We start from the raw sequence: 17,131 nt of genomic DNA, 5'->3' as shown, positions 1-17,131 counted from the left end.
GACTCTTAGCCCTGCCTGTGGTCGGGGTCCGGAGGAGACCATTGAGCCACCACCAGAAGCCACCGGCAAGGCACCTCTGCTTAGACAGCCGAGTGCGGCTGGGGTGCCTGCCGGCCTCCAAGGAGATGCCATGGCTCGAGAACTAAAGTGTGGCCTATACCATGAGGCTTGAAGATTGTGTCTGGAAGGCTTGGAAGCAGAACAAAAAGGCAACACTCTCATTGTTCACCTGCCATCGTGTTAGGCAACGAGGAGAACTCTCCTCGTTGAGAACTCTCCTCAAAACCCAGCCAAGGCGGTGTGACTCTCTTATACCATTTACTTAGACCAGTGTCTCTTGCTGATTCCTTGTTCTTCCTCTCTCCCCAAAGACCCCAAATGCCTCTTTACAGACAATCCACTGGGTCTCTCTTCAGGGTCATGGGGTGGAAGATGCTCACCAGCCTAGCCAATGTTTGATGATTATTGGGGAGCGGATAGAGGCAGGAAACAGTAGGATTCTCGAAACTGAAATTCACAGACGACGTCCAAGCTACTGTAACCAGCAGCTTCACCCCATTCTCCAGACCCCCATCCAGTTCCTTTTAGACCAGCTTTCTGGAGCATCCAAGGTATGGTGAGCCCTGTGCCATCCGGTTGCTTGCGGAGATGTGTAGGAAGGAGACACAGATAACCACAAGACCCAGAAATGGGCCAAAGGCTGCAGGTTCAGGGAACGGCTGGCAACTCATGTGTGGGGGGTGCCAGGGGAGACTTTGTTTGCTGAGGCGACATCTGAGATGGACTCTGAATTTTGAGTAGAGTTGGATGCATGGGAAGGTCACTTGGAGCAGAGGGAATAGTGTGAACAAAGGGAAGAAGGGAGGGATGCCAGGGGTGTGTGGGGAGCCGGTCTACGGGAATAGAGGGGCAGGAAGGGAAAGCAAGTCTGAAGCCTGACCGTGGCTTGGAGGGGTGGCCCAGGGACTATGTCCAGTGGGCACTGGCAGCCGTTGAAGGATTTCTGCAGGGGACAGTGGTGAGGAGGGCTGGGCTGTGAGTGAACTGGATCGGGAATGGGGCGAGGAGGAAAGGGGGTGCACCGTTAGGAGGTCACTGTCATAACTGGGACAGATCATAACTGGGACAAGTTTCAGAGGCCAGGAAGGTGGAGGAGAGGGTGCAGATCCGGAGCTGGGCAGGGTGTTCCTGCTACCCTCCGCCTCTCCCCTTCGCCCTTCCCCCCATAATTCCACCAGGGCCTCTGCTCATGCTCACCAGGGTCACCCTTATGGCCATTTCCAGAGGTCACAACTCTGTCCTCAGCTTACGGACCAACCGCTGTACAGATCTGCCTCTACTCACGATGGGGTTACGTCCTAATAAAGCCAGCAGGAGCTGAGGTTATCACCGAATCAAAAATGCATTTACCCAGACCATCAGAGCTCGGCCGGGCCTCCCTCACCTGGGCTCCGAACACTGACATGAGCCTGCAGGTGGGCAAAGTCCTCGCACACGAAGCCTGTTTGAGGGTCAGGTGTGGACGGCCTCGTGTCACGTGCCGACAACCCCATTGTGGGGCCAACGGAGTGCGGCTGGGCACAGAGGGGGGCAGCAGCTGGGTCGCTCGCTGGCCCCCTGGGAGCTGGGTCACTGCCCCTGCCCAGTGTCACGGGTGGAGGCCCCACTGCACATCGCTGGCCCGGGCCGAGATCCACAGTCCAACTTCCAGTAGGTTTCTACTGACTGTGGATCGCTCTTGCACCATCGCCAGGTTGAAAAATCATTAAGTCGAACCATGGTAAGTCAGGGACTGTCTGTAACTGACACACACGGTCTCCCGCCTTCATAAAGAGGCTCGCCTCTCCCTGTTTCTGGGACCCCACTGGCTCTCAGTTTTCTTCCCTCCTCACTGGCCACTCCATTCCTGATGGTCTCATCTGCCAATCCTGGGACCCTCCTTTTCAGTCTCCGAGCTTTAAACCCCTTCGATATGATGATGGCACTTATGTTGGTATCTCCAGCCTGGACCTCTCCCTGAACTTCTATGTTCACCTTTCTACTTGACCTCTTCACTTGGATGGCTAACAGATGTGTCATGTTAGCATATTCAAAAGGGCCTTGACCTTATTTCCCAATCCTGCTTAGAACCTTTGTGTTTCTGTTCCTCCATCCCAAGTGTGCTTCCCCACATAGCCACACGGCTCACTCTCTCAGCTCCATGAGGTCTTCACCTTGACCACTCCGTCTAGACTTGGACCCTCTCATGCTCCCTTAATCCTTCCTCTGCTTGCTTTTCATTCTTGGCTTCATCAACATTTATTGTAACATACATTTTATTTACGTATCTGTTTCCTATTTGCCTCCACTAGAATAGAGACTTCCTAATCCTAATGGAAAGGATTTTTGTGTTGTTTCATTTTTAACCACTACAGGTATGTGGTACATGGTAGCCGCTCAGTGCATGTTTGCTGAATAAACGGATGGAACACTGAACTTTGTCCCTCTTTGTACTTGGGGAGCAAAGCCATTTGGAAAGGCAAAGACAATTCCAGTGTGGATGCCTAGAAGAAACTAGGATACAGTTCCCAGAAATTTAGAAGGAAGGGAGAAGTTTGAGAGCACTGTGAGTTTAGATTGGGACGTGTTGAGGTTTGGGATAGGAGAGTTGAAGGCTCTGGGACGGGAGGTAGACTTAGTAATTGCCCACATAGAGGTGATGATTTTAAGCCCTGACAGGAGGAGGAAGAGAAGGAGGGGGTTAGTGGGGGGTGGGGGGAAAAAGAGAGAGAACCAAGAACAAATTATTGGGGAGCATCATTTAGGGGAGGAGAAAAACTAGCAGGAGTAGTTGGAAAGGAGAACAATCAGGAAGGTGGAATGTCATGGAAATCACAGAGCATTTTAAGAAAGAGGAAAGGGTTGTAGCATTGAACACCTCACAATGAGGCGAGGTTGACGACTGGGGAGAGGCTAGAAGTGGCCACCCAGAGACCTGATGTCCTGTTGCCCAGACACCCCTGATGGCCTGAGTCTGGGCAGATGTACAACGGGAACTGGTGCAAATTGTGCACATAGCAGAGTGATAGGCTCAGAGCTTTGCTGGAGGCAGCCTAGCGGGAGTGCAGGTTGGCTGGGAAGGGGAGCTAAATAAGAGCACACACCCTTCAGGACGATTCTGCAGGCGTCCTGACTAAGGGAGTTCTGGGAGCTAACTTAAGGGTTGGTGGCTTCACTGTTTAACTCGTAGAGCAAGAAAATCACTGGCCTGAGGTCTCTGGGGCCTTTGGGTTTCCCAGACCCCGACGGTGGGTCTGACCACGGTTCTTTCCATGTCACCAGTGATGGGTATTTCCCAATGCCATGGCGCTCCAGCTCCCACAGCTAATATTTGTCTCTCATTGATTCAGTCTCCAGCCTGTTATTTTTTAACTGGAGTCCAGGGTTCAAAGGCCTGACTTTTGTTTAAACACTCATTACGTCGGGGAGGGCATGCCCCCCTGATAATCTCAACTGATGAACAAGCAAGGATCTTCTAAGTCAATATAGACAGCAAAGAAGGCAAGAGAGGGTGGGGACCAAGGTTGTGGAGGGGGAGGCGGAGGGTGTGGGAGGAGAGAGTGGGAAGACCCCAGAGGGGCCCTTAGAGTTTGGAAGAGAGCTAAATAGCTGGCACTCGAAAGACCATCCCAAACCCAAACTTTCTGCCACAAGTAATATTCACTGTAAGTTAATCTCTAAAATCCTTCATCAAACAGAATCTCTTTAAAAAGTTCAACAACATCCTGGGGTTCCCTCAGATCCTTCTCGGGGGCAGAGGGATGTTTGTGTTGCCCTGGAAAGGATCTGTGCTGTGGCAGGCGGAGAGGCAGCGTGGCTTCCTTTGAGGGCTTGGGGTTGGGGCTGTTTCTGAGAATAGGCTGGCTTTTCAGGGGAGTGTCCCTTCTTTTTTTTTTTTTTTTTTAAATTTTTTTATTTATTTATGATAGTCACAGAGAGAGAGAGACAGAGAGAGAGAGGCAGAGACATAGGCAGAGGGAGAAGCAGGCTCCATGCACCGGGAGCCCGATGTGGGATTCGATCCCGGGTCTCCAGGATCACGCCCTGGGCCAAAGGCAGGCGCCAAACCGCTGCGCCACCCAGGGATCCCATGGGGAGTGTCCCTTCTACACCATGAACTCTATGTCCTGAAGCAGGGACCCTGTTCCCAAAAACCCTCCTCCACTCAGTTTGCTGAGGCCCAAGTGCTTCATTTCAGTCTTTATTTCTTTGGGTTTGAGCCAAGCGTCACCCTTGGCATTGGTTAAAATGAAAATACTTCTGGAAGGGGTCATGCATTTGTTCTTCTCAGTCACTGCATCTGAGTATCACTGAGTGATACGCTAGGGCAGAGCAAGACTGCTTGTCCCCAGACTCCTTCGTCTTGCGTCTGGCACCACCAGATGTTTCCCAGCCTCCTTTGTAGTCAGGTAAGGCCATACGAGTAACGTGAGGCCAAGGGGAGGTGGGCAGTGGGGAGTCCCCCTCCAGACCTGGCCATCCTGCAGGTCTCCACAGGCCCCCTCCAGCCTCTGCCTGGGGGCTGCTGAGGCCCACCTGGCCGAGGGGATGGTGGGCCCATGGAGTGGGGGTGCCTGGGTTTCTGAGGGACTTCTGGAGCGGAGTGACACCTCTAACCTACGCAGGCCCGTGAGGAATAAACCTTTATCCTGTCAAGCCACTGTTTGGGCTTCCTTGGTACAGCATTAACTTGCCCTGACTGATACACTCTTGCCTTCTCCCCTCCTCAGGATGCATTCGTGAAGAATGGGGCAGGGAGCTGGGGAGCAATCCAGGCCGCCCTCTCCATCTTGAGGCACTGGTGACTGATGACAGCAAAACGTGCCTGGATTTCAACCCGAAAGTTCTAGATGATCCCTGTAGGTAAACAACAGGCCTGAACATCCTACAGGATGATTGTGTGTATTTGGAAAGTGAAGGTTTTCATGTTACATACGAAAGAGGGGAGGCTATTTGGGTATGAAACTATCACCTTTGGATCCCTGGGTGGCTCAGCGGTTTAGCACCTGCCTTCAGCCCAGGGTGTGATCCTGGAGACCTGGGATCGAGTCCCGCATCAGGCTCCCTGCATGGAGAGTGCTTCTGTCTCTGCCTCTCTCTCTGTCTTCCATGAATAAATAAATAAAATAATAAAAAAAGAAACTATCACCTTTTTCATTGGTGAGGACCTGGGGCTTCCCACCCATTGGCTTAATGGGTTTTATGGCTCCAGGGCAATATGGACACCAGCTAGAACTTAGAAAGTTATTGTAACAAATCTTGCAGTTCCATTTCTGTGAAATCTGAGAACAGGCAAAACTAATATACAGTGCAAAAAAATTCAGAACAGCAGTTGTTGAGGGGCAGGGGAAGGGCACCCGAGTAGAGATTGGCTAGGAGGAGGCACAAAAGAACTTTCTGGGGCAATGGGAATTTGGGTTACAGAGGTGCACACATTTGTTGAAACTCAGTGAAAGTATTCTTAAGGTTTTCTTCTTTGTATGTGAATTTTACTTCTGTTAAAAAGGAGACAGCAGGTCCAAGATGGAGTCACTCATGCTAAGCAAACCAAGACTCAATACCCAACTGCAGCCTCTCCCCTCCCCCCATCCCAGGAATGTGACCTTTAACCAGCTAACTTGGAACTTCCTGGTCAGCTCTAGGAGGTAATTCTCGGACAGACCCCTTCTGTTCCCTTTAGGAGGGTGACTTGCCTGACACAATGCATTCTTTGCCAATAATGTCCATCTCCCCACCTGCTTTCTGCCTTGAAGAACCTTCCATTTTGTACTGCTCCGTGGAGCGACTTTCTCTTTGCGAGATGGTTGCTGACTCATGAATCATTTGGTAAAGTCAATCCCATCTCCAGATTTACCCAGTTGAATTTTTACTTAACACCTCAAAAGAAAAAAATCTAAATGATAAAGTCTAGGTAATGATAGGCATGCTGAAGTCTCTGGGGGAGGAACAGGCCTGCAGTTCACTTTGCAATACCCCAATAGCTTACAAGGGATTAAAGGATCGGTAGACAGAGGAATCCATAGGGCAAGCTGGGTAAGTGGAATGCCCGAGCTAGGGGGTGGGTGGACTGAGGCTCAGCACACAATTCTTTTAACGTTTCTGAATGTTTGTTCTCAAACTCTCAAAATGTTGGAGGGGAAAAAAAAAGGTGTGCTTTGGGACTCAAAGTCTTTAGTACTAAGGAAAAATGGCATTATTGGGCTCTATTGAGAGGTGAGAGATTTTCGGCGTTCTTTAGCTTCTCTTTCCTTATCAAGAGCAGCTACATCAAGGGGCACCTGGGTGGCCCAGTGGGCGAGCATCTGCCTTTGGCTCAGGTCATGACCCCGGGGTCCTGGGACCCAGTCCTTCATCGGGGTCCCCAGAGGGAGCCTGCTTCTCCCTCTGCCTATGTCTCTGCGTATCTCTAATAAGTAAATAAAACTTTTTAAAAAAGTCTATGTCTAGATGATTTATAGCTTCTCCCTTTAGCTCATGTCATTATCCAGTCTGGTGGACAGGGCCAAGCAGGATTGAAAATGGTTAACTTCCTATTCCGGAAACTCCCCGCACTGTACAATGCCCATGGCATTGCATCGCTTAGAAATCGCCCCAAAGTAGAATTTCCCTTTAATGTGCCTCTCACACATCACTCCTCTTCAGTGCTTCGTGGGTTCGTCCTGGCGGTGCGCTTGCTGCATGCAGTACCCTACACCCCTTCCAAGAGAACTGGTCTGCAAGTTAGCTGTAGGCTTGGGGAGTCAAAAAAAAAAGGCTTTTCCCAAGCATTGGGATGTGGTGAGGCAAGAAGGCTTTCAAGGAAAACCAGTGCCCTCCCTTCCCACCACTCTGGCCCCAAACCCTCCTCTCTGCCACTCTGTAGCCTGTGTACCCTGTACGCACCCAGGCCGCAGAACTGCAGGTGATGGGTGCCCATCTACGCATGAAAATGGTGTGTTTGAAACGGCCAATTTGCTGGGCACCTGGCTGGGAATGGGGTGAGGCTACAAGAGCCAACTCAAACTCGAAGATAGAGAAGAGCACGCTAGGTGGACACGATCTCCCGTGGAGCTCTGCGGAGGCCCTGGGCAGGAGGGGACAAGCCAACTGGGGGCGGAATTCGTCTTTTGCCTGAGGTCAGCCCCACAGAGGGAAACTTCCCTCTCACTCAGTCCCCACCAATGGGCGTCCCCCAGGTCATGACAGGGTCCTGCAATCTACTATAATTAATTCTTCTATTTATTCCATCACTTGTCTTTTTCCCTCAGAAAGAACGTATACAAGTTTGGAGGCCCTCTACCCACCAGCACAGCAGATGCTGCACACACCTTCCCAGCAAGATGCCATCTACTCCTAACCCAAAAAGGACTAAATTATGCCCTGTTGGGATGGTCCCTCCTGGCAGTCCCTGAGGGGACAGGTTATGGCCACCAAGAGGAGGCTATTGCTGTAACAGGGAATTGACAGGAGAGCTGGACTTTGATAGCATCATTCTTCTGAGAACCTCTTTGGGCTTCATGACTGACTCTGACTCACATTAAATCGATGGTTGGTTAAAAACCAGAGGTTGGGAAAAAAAAAAAAAAGACCAAACAAAACAAGGTAAAGTAAGCCTTTCTAGAGATGGACTCCCACAAATTATGCAAATATTATATAAAGTCATTAATTCCCAAGTTTAGTAATGAGATGACAGCTAAGAACAGACGTGCATCCCAGTGAGTGTGAGCCTTGTGTTTTGGGGAGGCTTCAACGACATTTGAAAGGTGTGGGGCTCTGAGGGATATTAAGGAAATGAGCGCTATACATCTGCAGGCATGTAACACCCCCGAAACAATTCAGACAATGCATCAACGAGAGAAGTTTGAAATCAGACAACCCATAATACTCGATGTAGAGAACGTTCCAGCTTCCATAATTCTTTATTAAATATTTGACAAGTTGTATCACTTCTTTACAACAACTTCATTTTGTCACATTACTCTTTTGCTGTCAGGAAAACAATCTAACAATTTCTCTTTAAGATCTCTCAAGAAAAATGAAAAGCAAAAAGGATTTGTTCTTAAACAAAACTTTTCCTGTGTGTATCAAATTCAACCGTATTTTAAAGCCATTCTGATTGTGAAAAGGAGCGTTACCCAGAAGTTGTCTTTAAAAAATTTCAAAGTAGTTTGGTTTGTAATCACTGTATCAAATAGTACTTGGCTTTGTATTATGAGGAGGTGGGGTTTATAATAAAAAGTTATGAAACATTGAGAATTCATTTGGAATGCTTGAAACTCTTTTCACCTTAAAAGTCACTGTTTTTTTCATGTTTCATTTGGTGAAAGATCCTGAATTATGGAATGACAGCACATTAGCATCATTTTCTTGGGGTCCTCTCGGGCTCTGAGGGTCAGAAATCTCAGGACACAGCTTGGAGAAAACTGTAGAAGGACTAAGCTCTCACTCTCATTCGAAACCAGATTTCTCGAGAAAGGTGTACAAATGCCGTACAAATATATATGTATATATTTGGACAGCATACGTACGTATACATGTATATACATCTCACATAGGTAGGAGTAAAGGAAAATCATAGTTCTGCAAAGTTAACATGAAGGAAACCGTGACAATCTAGGTGAAATCAGTGAGTGAAAGGGCAAACTGGATCACAGGAACACAGATGTCTGTAGACACAGGGTCATGGTCATCAGAAAGGCTTTCGATGCTCTGATGCAAGGTTGAGATGCAGTACACAGAGGTCTATAGCCAGTGCTGTTAGATTCCTACTGATACTCCCTAGAAACATAAACCCAGCGAACAAGAAGACATGCATTTTAAACATGCATTGCTCTGCGCACAGCATCTTTCACAAAGGATAGATGTCTAATGAGAAGTTTTCTTGGAAAATTTCATACCGATAGAAAGCTATCCTTTTCTGAAATAAAACATTACACAAGCTCACGTCCTAAAGCTACAGCATTGCTTCTGACACGGAAAACACTCTTGGGGTATGTGTGTGTGTGTGCGCGCACGTGCGCGCATATGCAAGTGTATATACACTGTTCGTTAAGGCTTAGATAAACTAAAAAATGGTCCAAAGTGTATCACATTGTCTTCCCAGTTTTAAAATCTAAAATACAAAGTGGAGTTCGTAAGGATTTTTAAAAACGCATCTCAGACCTGAAATTGGCAGTTTTGACGTGACTTCTCAGGATGTACCCCAAAGCCCGAATAATGAGACAAGAGGTAGTGCTCGATTTCCTGGGGGTCAGCAAGGGAGCGGGCCAGGCAGTCACCCTGCGCGGCACCGCCCCCTACTGACGAGGCAGGAAATGATAACCAGACAGTGGTGCCCTCCTCTCCCGGCGGGTCAATACCAGGGGGTGAGGAGGAAAAAGGAAAAGAGGTTGGCTAGCACAGCGGGGAGGGGCTCGGGAATCAACTCACGCTTCCTGTAGATTTTAAAAGTTCAGAGGTGAGATACAAGACCTAGGAAGATGCCAGAGTCAGGTGTTAAGCAATTAGTTAACTGTTGGAACAATTTGTAATTTGCTGCATATGGACTTGGCTTTCAGGGGGGCCAGTCTGGATCTGGCAAGATCAAAGAGCCACGGCACATGTTGACTATCTCGTGATGAGAGATGTAGAATGTGGTTCAAATATTTTGCAAACCATTTCTCAGAATCCGTCACTGCATCCTTATGTGGGAGGAATAACCCACGTCAGTCGCTTTATAGCATTTGTCATCTGACCACAGGGAAAATCTGACGTTCGACCAAAGGGCCTTGTAAACGAAAATCAAAGAAGCATCTTACATTCTTGAGATGCGGTACAGGACTGGCTGTAGAGAAGTAAGTAACAAAAAATGTCTCAGAGCAAATAGGGCTTTAAAACAGACAAATGCCCCATGGCTTCTTGTTCCAGAGGCAGCTGCCAGGAAAGCAGTGCACTCGGAAGCTAATCTGGACTTTCCAACGGACAGGGACGGAAATACCCAGGACCGACAGGCAGGTGTGCTAACTCACGTTCACATGCAGTTGTTAACTCTGGGACTAGCTTCTTAACCTCGTGGCCAAATGACCCATAATAACCTGCACCTTCTTCGGGGAACTAAAATAGCCAGATCAGAGGGTGCAGAGCCCTTGGACATGGGAGAAGTGCCAGTGAAGGTAACTACCAGAAGAGGCAACGCTGCCCAGGGCCTGCTGATGGGAAGGACTGGCAGTCTGTTTCTGTTTTCTTAGCCACCACCCATGACTCTGTCGTGAAGACGTCGGAGAGTGGTTGTCAGCATTCAGAGAAAACAAGATCTAGGACTATTTTAGACAAAGAGTGAAACACTGAGAATTGTTGAGATGAGGGAATCTTATGTGGATTAAAAGCCGAACAAAACAAAAACAAAAACCCCCCGAACCCAGCAGTTAGCAGGAGATGAATGGTCAGTCACAACTATGGTGTTTCAAGTATTCGACAATCCCTATCTGCTCCTGGCATGGAAACGGTCTTAGGACGGATTTTTCTTTTGTATTTTTAACTCTTCCCTAATTTGCATTTACACCAAATATTCTGATTTTTTGAAAATACAGTTTGCAGAATGGTAGAATCCCAGTTCTTCAACTAGAATCGTGGGCTTCCTCCCCCATGGCGACATGGATCATTCTCAGAATCCATCCCAGCACGGCCTTTGGCCCCAGTCCTAGACAGAAAGCCCCCGGCCCAGGAGAGGCTTCACGGAGGGGGTTTCTGCCTTGAGACGTTATAGTGACTGAAAGGAAAACACATCCCACAAATAGATAAAAGTAATGAGCAATGTTGTTTTTTTCTAATTACTCAACATCTAAGTTCTCCGATCACTACTGGAGATTTTTAAATCAATGGGAAAAGGGAGCCAATCTTCAGCTCCGTAGAAACCCACCTTCTTTCGGACAGCTCCGACCTCTGCACCTCGTAAGGCAGCTCACTTACAACCACAAACATTCATGGTTTCTCACAAGCCTCCCAGAGCTGGGGAACAAATGAATTTCTTACATCAACAGGTCCTTCTTACGTAACAAACGGGGAGTGGCCCTGAAACCACGATTTTCTGTCTTATCTAGGACTGGCAAGAGATCAGATCTCTAGAGCTCCTGACTGTCACGACAGGGTTTAGGACAAGCCAGGTTAAGAGGACAGCAGGGTTGCTGAGCGCCCACGCTGGCCCTCAGGCCTTCTCTTAACAACACACCACGGAATCCTGCAACGAACACTCACAAAGTGGTAAAGAATCCAACTCCATCCCGGTCCCCACCAGCTTCACAGCCTGACCGACCTGGGGGGGGGGGGGGTCGGGGGTGGGGGTGTCAAATCAAGAGTTCCCGCTCGCTTTTAATGCAGCACAGAACAGACACCACTCAAGCAGTACACAGTGTTGAAGCATGCAACATGTCCTAGGTCATGAAACCCGGTTCGATTAAGTGTGCATTAATCTAGGTAGTTGCGTAGAAATCACAGAACAATTGGCAAGGACTAGGTCTGTAGGCTCAGCTTTACAGACGGTTTTCTACACCAGCAGCCAGATTCACAATTGATAGATATTGCACGGGAAAGATGTGTGCGGGGAGAAAAAATATCATCACATTTAATGTCTCGGATAAAAAAAAAACAAAACATAAACAAAACCAGGTATGACCTCCATGGAGTACATAAAGTGCCTTCAGAATTGGTGCAGTTAGAACAAAAATTGGTTATTCGGCTACCATTAGCGAACGCGTACAGATAAGACATCAAACAGATCTCAGGTTTCCACAGTTTCAAATCAAGCGGTGCCAAGGTTCATTCAAATGTCTCTACCACAAACAGCAAAGAAGAAAAAAGTGATAAAAGAAGGACTGTACAGCATCAAGGAGGGGGAAGTCATGTCTCTTCTGAGAGTCCAATCCTGTCTCAGATGTGCTCTGGCACACGGAGTTACTTCTAAGGAGTAATGGTGTGATTCCTTCGGGTCAGCGCCGAATTTGTCATGCTATGGTTACAATTCTCTCGGCCTGCAGCTAGTATGCTAAATTTGTACAAAACAATGTAATATCCAGTTTGTATTCTGAGTATGGAGAAAATGATCGTTATGCCTAATGGTTATATTTTAAATGCTTTCAAAGTCCTTATCTGTAGAAGGTTTTTGGACAAAAATCAGTCTTCCAATGCTAATCAAGTAGGGAGTAGGGCAGGGGAGCGGGGAGTCAAAGTACTTCAAAAATAAAAATGTCACTGACATGAAACCTGGTATGAAATTCAAATACAAAAAAAAATATGCTCACTTTTCCAAGTACACGAGACATCTTTAATTATAATGAAATAAAATCTGAAAATCGGTCTAAATCATTTTTAAAAAGTAAACATGAGTTGTAATACTATACCTGTAGAGTGATTAATTCCATTCATTGTCATTATAAAGTATGTAAAATATTTATTAAGGGCTTTGCCTACAGAGGCACAACATAAATAGAGTAAGTCCTCCTGAAATGTAATTCGTGTACACATCAACCAGTTGATAATTCGTGGTGGAAAATGCAGGAACGTGACCTGGGACCGGGCTCCCGGGTCTGAACCTGGGCAAGTCACGGGCGAAGGCTCGGCTCCAGGAGCCACGCCGGGGCTGCTCCTCCGCCTGGTCTCTGCAAAGTCTGTTGTTAGGCAAATGCAAAAGTGCAAGCAGGACTTGCTGGACGAACAACCACCCCAAGACCGAGGCCGGGGGTGCTTAATCCACCCCCTCAAATCCTTGAGCGTTTTCCACAGCCATGAGGAGTTTCTCTCGTAAATCTTCAAAGGTTTCATATGGAGGTAAGTCAAGGCGATTAAAGCTGCAGGAGTAACAGAAAGCATAGGTTAAAGGTCAGCCTTGTTCCCTCACGGTTCCTGGTTGTGGCTAAGGGGGAGTCTGGTATGAGGATGGAAGAGTATTCCCCAACAATTCTGAGTCAGCAAAAATAAATGCCAGTGAACCATCCACGTCAAAGAGGTTAGATAACCTATGGAGGAGAGGAAAGAATTTTCTGATGGGCCACAAAACCGCTCTACCACAACTAGATGTGAGGCCAAAGCCCAGCTGGGGAGGGAGGCCCCCGAAAGGCGAGGTCCCTGACATGCGTGCCGAGTTCCAGACTCTCCAATACCAAGCACTTACATGTTAGGGATGGACCAAGGTTGATTCTCTTTCCAATGCTTTCACTTACTCTACACTAGATCCCAAGCCAAGTGCTTTTCTGGATAGTAACTCATGCCGTTTCCACCACAGGCCTCTGAGACAGGTAATGGTTTCTCCAGGTTCGGGGCCTGGAGCATCGAGAGCCCTCAACCCCAGGAAACCAGGCCCTCTGCGTCTCCAGAATCCCAACACTAAGCTGCCTTCTCGAAGCAAAGTCAAACCGAGTCATGGACATGTGGAGTGGAGAGCTCCATTTATATATAAAAAAAACAAAACCCAAGTATCTGAAGGCTTCAGTGGGGGTGTGATCAATCACTGTGGTGACAGGGAGGCCTTCAGATCAATGAAGCACACTTGTCTATGCAGCCGGGTTCACACGCTGGCTCTGCTACTTGCCAGCTGTGTGACCTTGGGCAAGTCACCTCACTCTATTGAGGGCAAGCACCTCAATCAATCTGCTTTTCTGTGATGTGGGCAGACTGCTCTCAGGATGTTGGGAAAGTCAAATCAGAACACACATAAGGTGTTCCATCCATGAAGCAAGCGCCCGAAGACTGAGCAATTTTTTTTTCCCCTCGATTCTGTTTATTCATCAGAGACACAGAGAGAGAGGCAGAGACACAGGCAGAGGGAGAAGCAGGCTCCGTGCAGGGAGCCCGATGTAGGACTCGATCCCGGGACCCTGGGATCAGGATCTGAGCTGAAGGCAAACGCTCAACTGCTGAGCCACCCGGGCGACCTGACAGTGAGCAATGTTATTGCTCACTCGCCGTTCACCAACTGCCCGCTCGGAGCCCAAGGAGCTAGAACCCATACCCCTGGGTGTGCACTGCTGATGTGCACCCGTCAAGAAAATGACTGTAGGCACCTGCCGCAGCTAATGATGATTCTTTAAGAGCTGACGTCCATGGAGCGTGCCGACCAGCACTGCTAAGTACTCTCCGTCTATTAGCTCTGTGAGTGCTAGCAATCACCCCTACTTTAGGAAAGAGGAATGGAGGCACAGAGAGATTAGGTAACTCGCCCAAGGTCACACAGTAAACCAGAAGCGGAACTCAGCCCCGGGCTGCCCCTAATCCCTGCTTGTGATGCCTCAGGATTGAAAACTCCCTCCCAGCACTGACCTGTGATTCCGAATATGAACAGAACAACAGAACAAGTCCTCACAGTTCAAGGCCTCACTGCTCTCAGCAGCTTTAAGAAAACCACGCACGCCCCCGGTGGGCCCTGTAGAAATCCCTAGCGGGTTTCTAACAGGACACGCCGAGCTCTGAGGCTTCTAAGTCACTAACTGCTAAAAGTCACGGCAGAGAAGGCACTGCTTCTCAAACTGGAGTCCTCGGAAACGTGGGAATCCTGAAGACCATCTGAAAGGGTTTTCAGTTTGATAATGCTCTCAACTGTGACCTTACCAGTTCTAAGGACAAAACCCCACTTTTGCAGACTGCTCGGTCACAGAAGGTCCTTCACAGTGCAGGCCCGGGCGTCCCTAGGGGGACGTGGGTGATGCATTCTCGAGGATCTGTGACCATTTCCCCTGGTGTATGATCCTCTGCTTAGAATCATCGTGATGATCCTATGAGTTAACGCACATCAAGTGCTGAGGACAGTGCCCGGAGCACAGCGTATGCTGGGTAAGCGTGAAGCAGCCAGGGGCCAGGGTCTGGCCTGGCCTGGCCCTAGCCTGCTGAGTGGCCTCGGAGTTCTCGGTGAGCTTCACTCCCACACACGGAGGACGTGTGGGCCACGGGAGGTCGTTTTGAATCTACTCCAGAGAGCAGGCGGGTCTGGGATCCTTCGTAAAGTGTAATTTTAAACATCCAAGGAGTGATCTCTGATAGACCAAGGAGGTGAAGCCCTTTAAACGGATCAGACACCTGTGAGGTTTATGACGAGTACAGTAGCTCTTGCTCTGCTGGTTAACCAGGTGTTTATTCTGAAGCTTAACTGTCGACTTTGCCTTTTCATAAAACATGGAAGAAATCAGACACGTCTACAGCTAATTTGATGGCAGCACCACTGCCGTGAGCAGCCAGCAGAGCTCGCTCCTCCAGGACAGTCTGGTCTGGGGCCGGAAGGAGAGGCATGCAGTGGGGAACACAGCCCTCCCCCCCCCTTTTTTTTAACAATTAACAAAAAGATTTGTATTAGAACATTTACACTCAGGGAAGAAAGAGGTATCTGCATCATCAAATGTGGAATGTTGAAGAAATAGTTAAAATAAATAAAAGACTCCAAACGCGGTTGGGGCTGGCTCTGGCTGGGACTCACAGAGGCCTCTGCACATCAGCTCCAGGCTGCAGGGGCCAACGGCCTGGCCATACTGGCCTCCTCCCCGACACAGCACAGCTGTGCCTGGGACACAGAGAGTCTCTCGGGTGCTGGTGCAGCCAGCAAGCTCACTCCCCACTTTCCTCACCAATCTCTGTGACAATGTCTATCAGGCTCTGCACCTGCACCCAGCGCCCGCTTCACCGGGCAGCAGTCATCTACAGAGAGCATCAGCAGGAAAACTTGTGGGCCTTTTATTTCTGTGACCCACAGAGAAGCAAAGAGGCTCTGGTAAGAGCCCCCTGGGCTGCTTCCCTGCCAGGGGCAGAGCTTCGTCCTAGGGAAGGGGCAGGGATTTTAAGCTCTAGCTTGGCCAGAACCACCCGGGGAGTTCTGAAAATCCTGCGGCTCAGGCTACCCACCAAACCAACCAAGTCCAAATCTCTGGGGGCAGGACCCTGGCATCAGTATTGATAAAAACAAAAAAACAAAAAAACCCACAAAACTTTCTAGGTGGTTCCAATGCGCAGCTGACATTGGGAACCATGGAATTCAGAGGTCTGATCTGGGCAGCACACCATGTTTTGGTTGTGATCCAAGCCATGTGGACTTGGAAACAGAAGAAAAGTTCGACAGGAAGACACCTGCCCCCCGGGGCATGGGAGGACACAGGATGGACACTCGACTGAACAGGGGCCGCAGATCTAGCGCAGTGGTTAGTGCGGAGGCTCTGACTCTGGCAGAGCAGAGTTCAAATCCTGGGCCTCGGGCACCTGTGAGTGGCGCAACCGCGGGGCCAGCTTCCTCGCTGCCGAGGGTGATGCCAGCACCCCGTAAGGCCGCCTAGAGACGCCACAGTGCCTGGCAAGGCAGCTCTTCCTCCTCCTTATGGTCAGCAGACTGCGAGGCCCGGAGCTTGTGCGTCAATCCCAGCAGCCCCGGGGCCTGGCTCTGTGCTGACCGCCTTCCGCACAAAGGCACCGCAGACTCCAACACTGTCTGGGGTAAAAGCTCCAAGCTACCAACACATCCTCCCTCTAGAATAAAGACAGAGAATGACGGCAACCACCACTTTGGAGACCTGCCAGTTTTAGCTGGAATTGCTTGCTTTCCAGGGCCGGATGGGCAAGGCCCAGAGTCACTGCAGAAAGAGTCCCCGGAACAGTAAACATGGGCTATGCTCTGTCCAGCAAGGCAAGAGGAGGGAACCAGAGAACCTCCCGCAGCCCGTTTTCCACAAATACGCATCCGTGAGAGTCCCTTCCTAGCTGGCACTTTGAGGGTGGGAAGGCGCTTCCCGTGCCCTGCAGCTCAGGGGGGCTCTCAAGAGGCTTCGCTGCTGGGGAGGAGAGCAGGGCTGCGGCTCACCGTTTGTCAGAGGGCCCACGTCCACTGGCTTCCCAGGAGCAAGAAATACAAGTCTGTGGGGGAAAACCTACAGGAGGACCACTGGCGCCTGCAGCAGCAGGAGCTCCCCAAGAGCTGCTAAGCTTCATTCCTCTTGGTGTGGGCCTTGCACACCTGTCTCCCCCCCGGCCCCCAGGGAGGGGGCGTCTGTCTCAGCCTCCCTCAAGCCAGTCATATTGTTGCTTAATTCCAGGGACTGAGAGGTGACTGGTGGCCATGAGAAGTCTTTTATGTTTTAATATTTTATTTATGTTCTCATATGAGAGAGAG

At 49.3% G+C, this 17,131-nt stretch overlaps 1 protein-coding gene across 6 annotated transcripts in view; it reads right to left on the bottom strand.

Moving 5' to 3' along the window:
* Positions 1 to 7,918: 7,918 nt before the first annotated feature.
* NEDD4L (NEDD4 like E3 ubiquitin protein ligase) overlaps positions 7,919 to 17,131 on the bottom strand; it is a 340,490-nt gene continuing 331,277 nt past the window's right edge. For all 6 annotated transcript variants that reach the window (XM_041739415.1, XM_041739414.1, XM_041739418.1 and 3 more), the window contains one exon: positions 7,919 to 12,839. In XM_041739415.1, coding sequence (XP_041595349.1) covers positions 12,737 to 12,839 — 103 coding nt within the window. In that variant the 3' untranslated portion in view covers positions 7,919 to 12,736. The remainder of the gene's footprint in view (positions 12,840 to 17,131) is intronic.

The sequence above is a fragment of the Vulpes lagopus genome, chromosome 24, assembly GCF_018345385.1.
Source record: "Vulpes lagopus strain Blue_001 chromosome 24, ASM1834538v1, whole genome shotgun sequence".
NCBI lineage: Eukaryota > Metazoa > Chordata > Mammalia > Carnivora > Canidae > Vulpes > Vulpes lagopus.
Note: the sequence above shows the minus strand (reverse complement) of the source record. Positions and strands in the feature narration are given on the sequence as shown.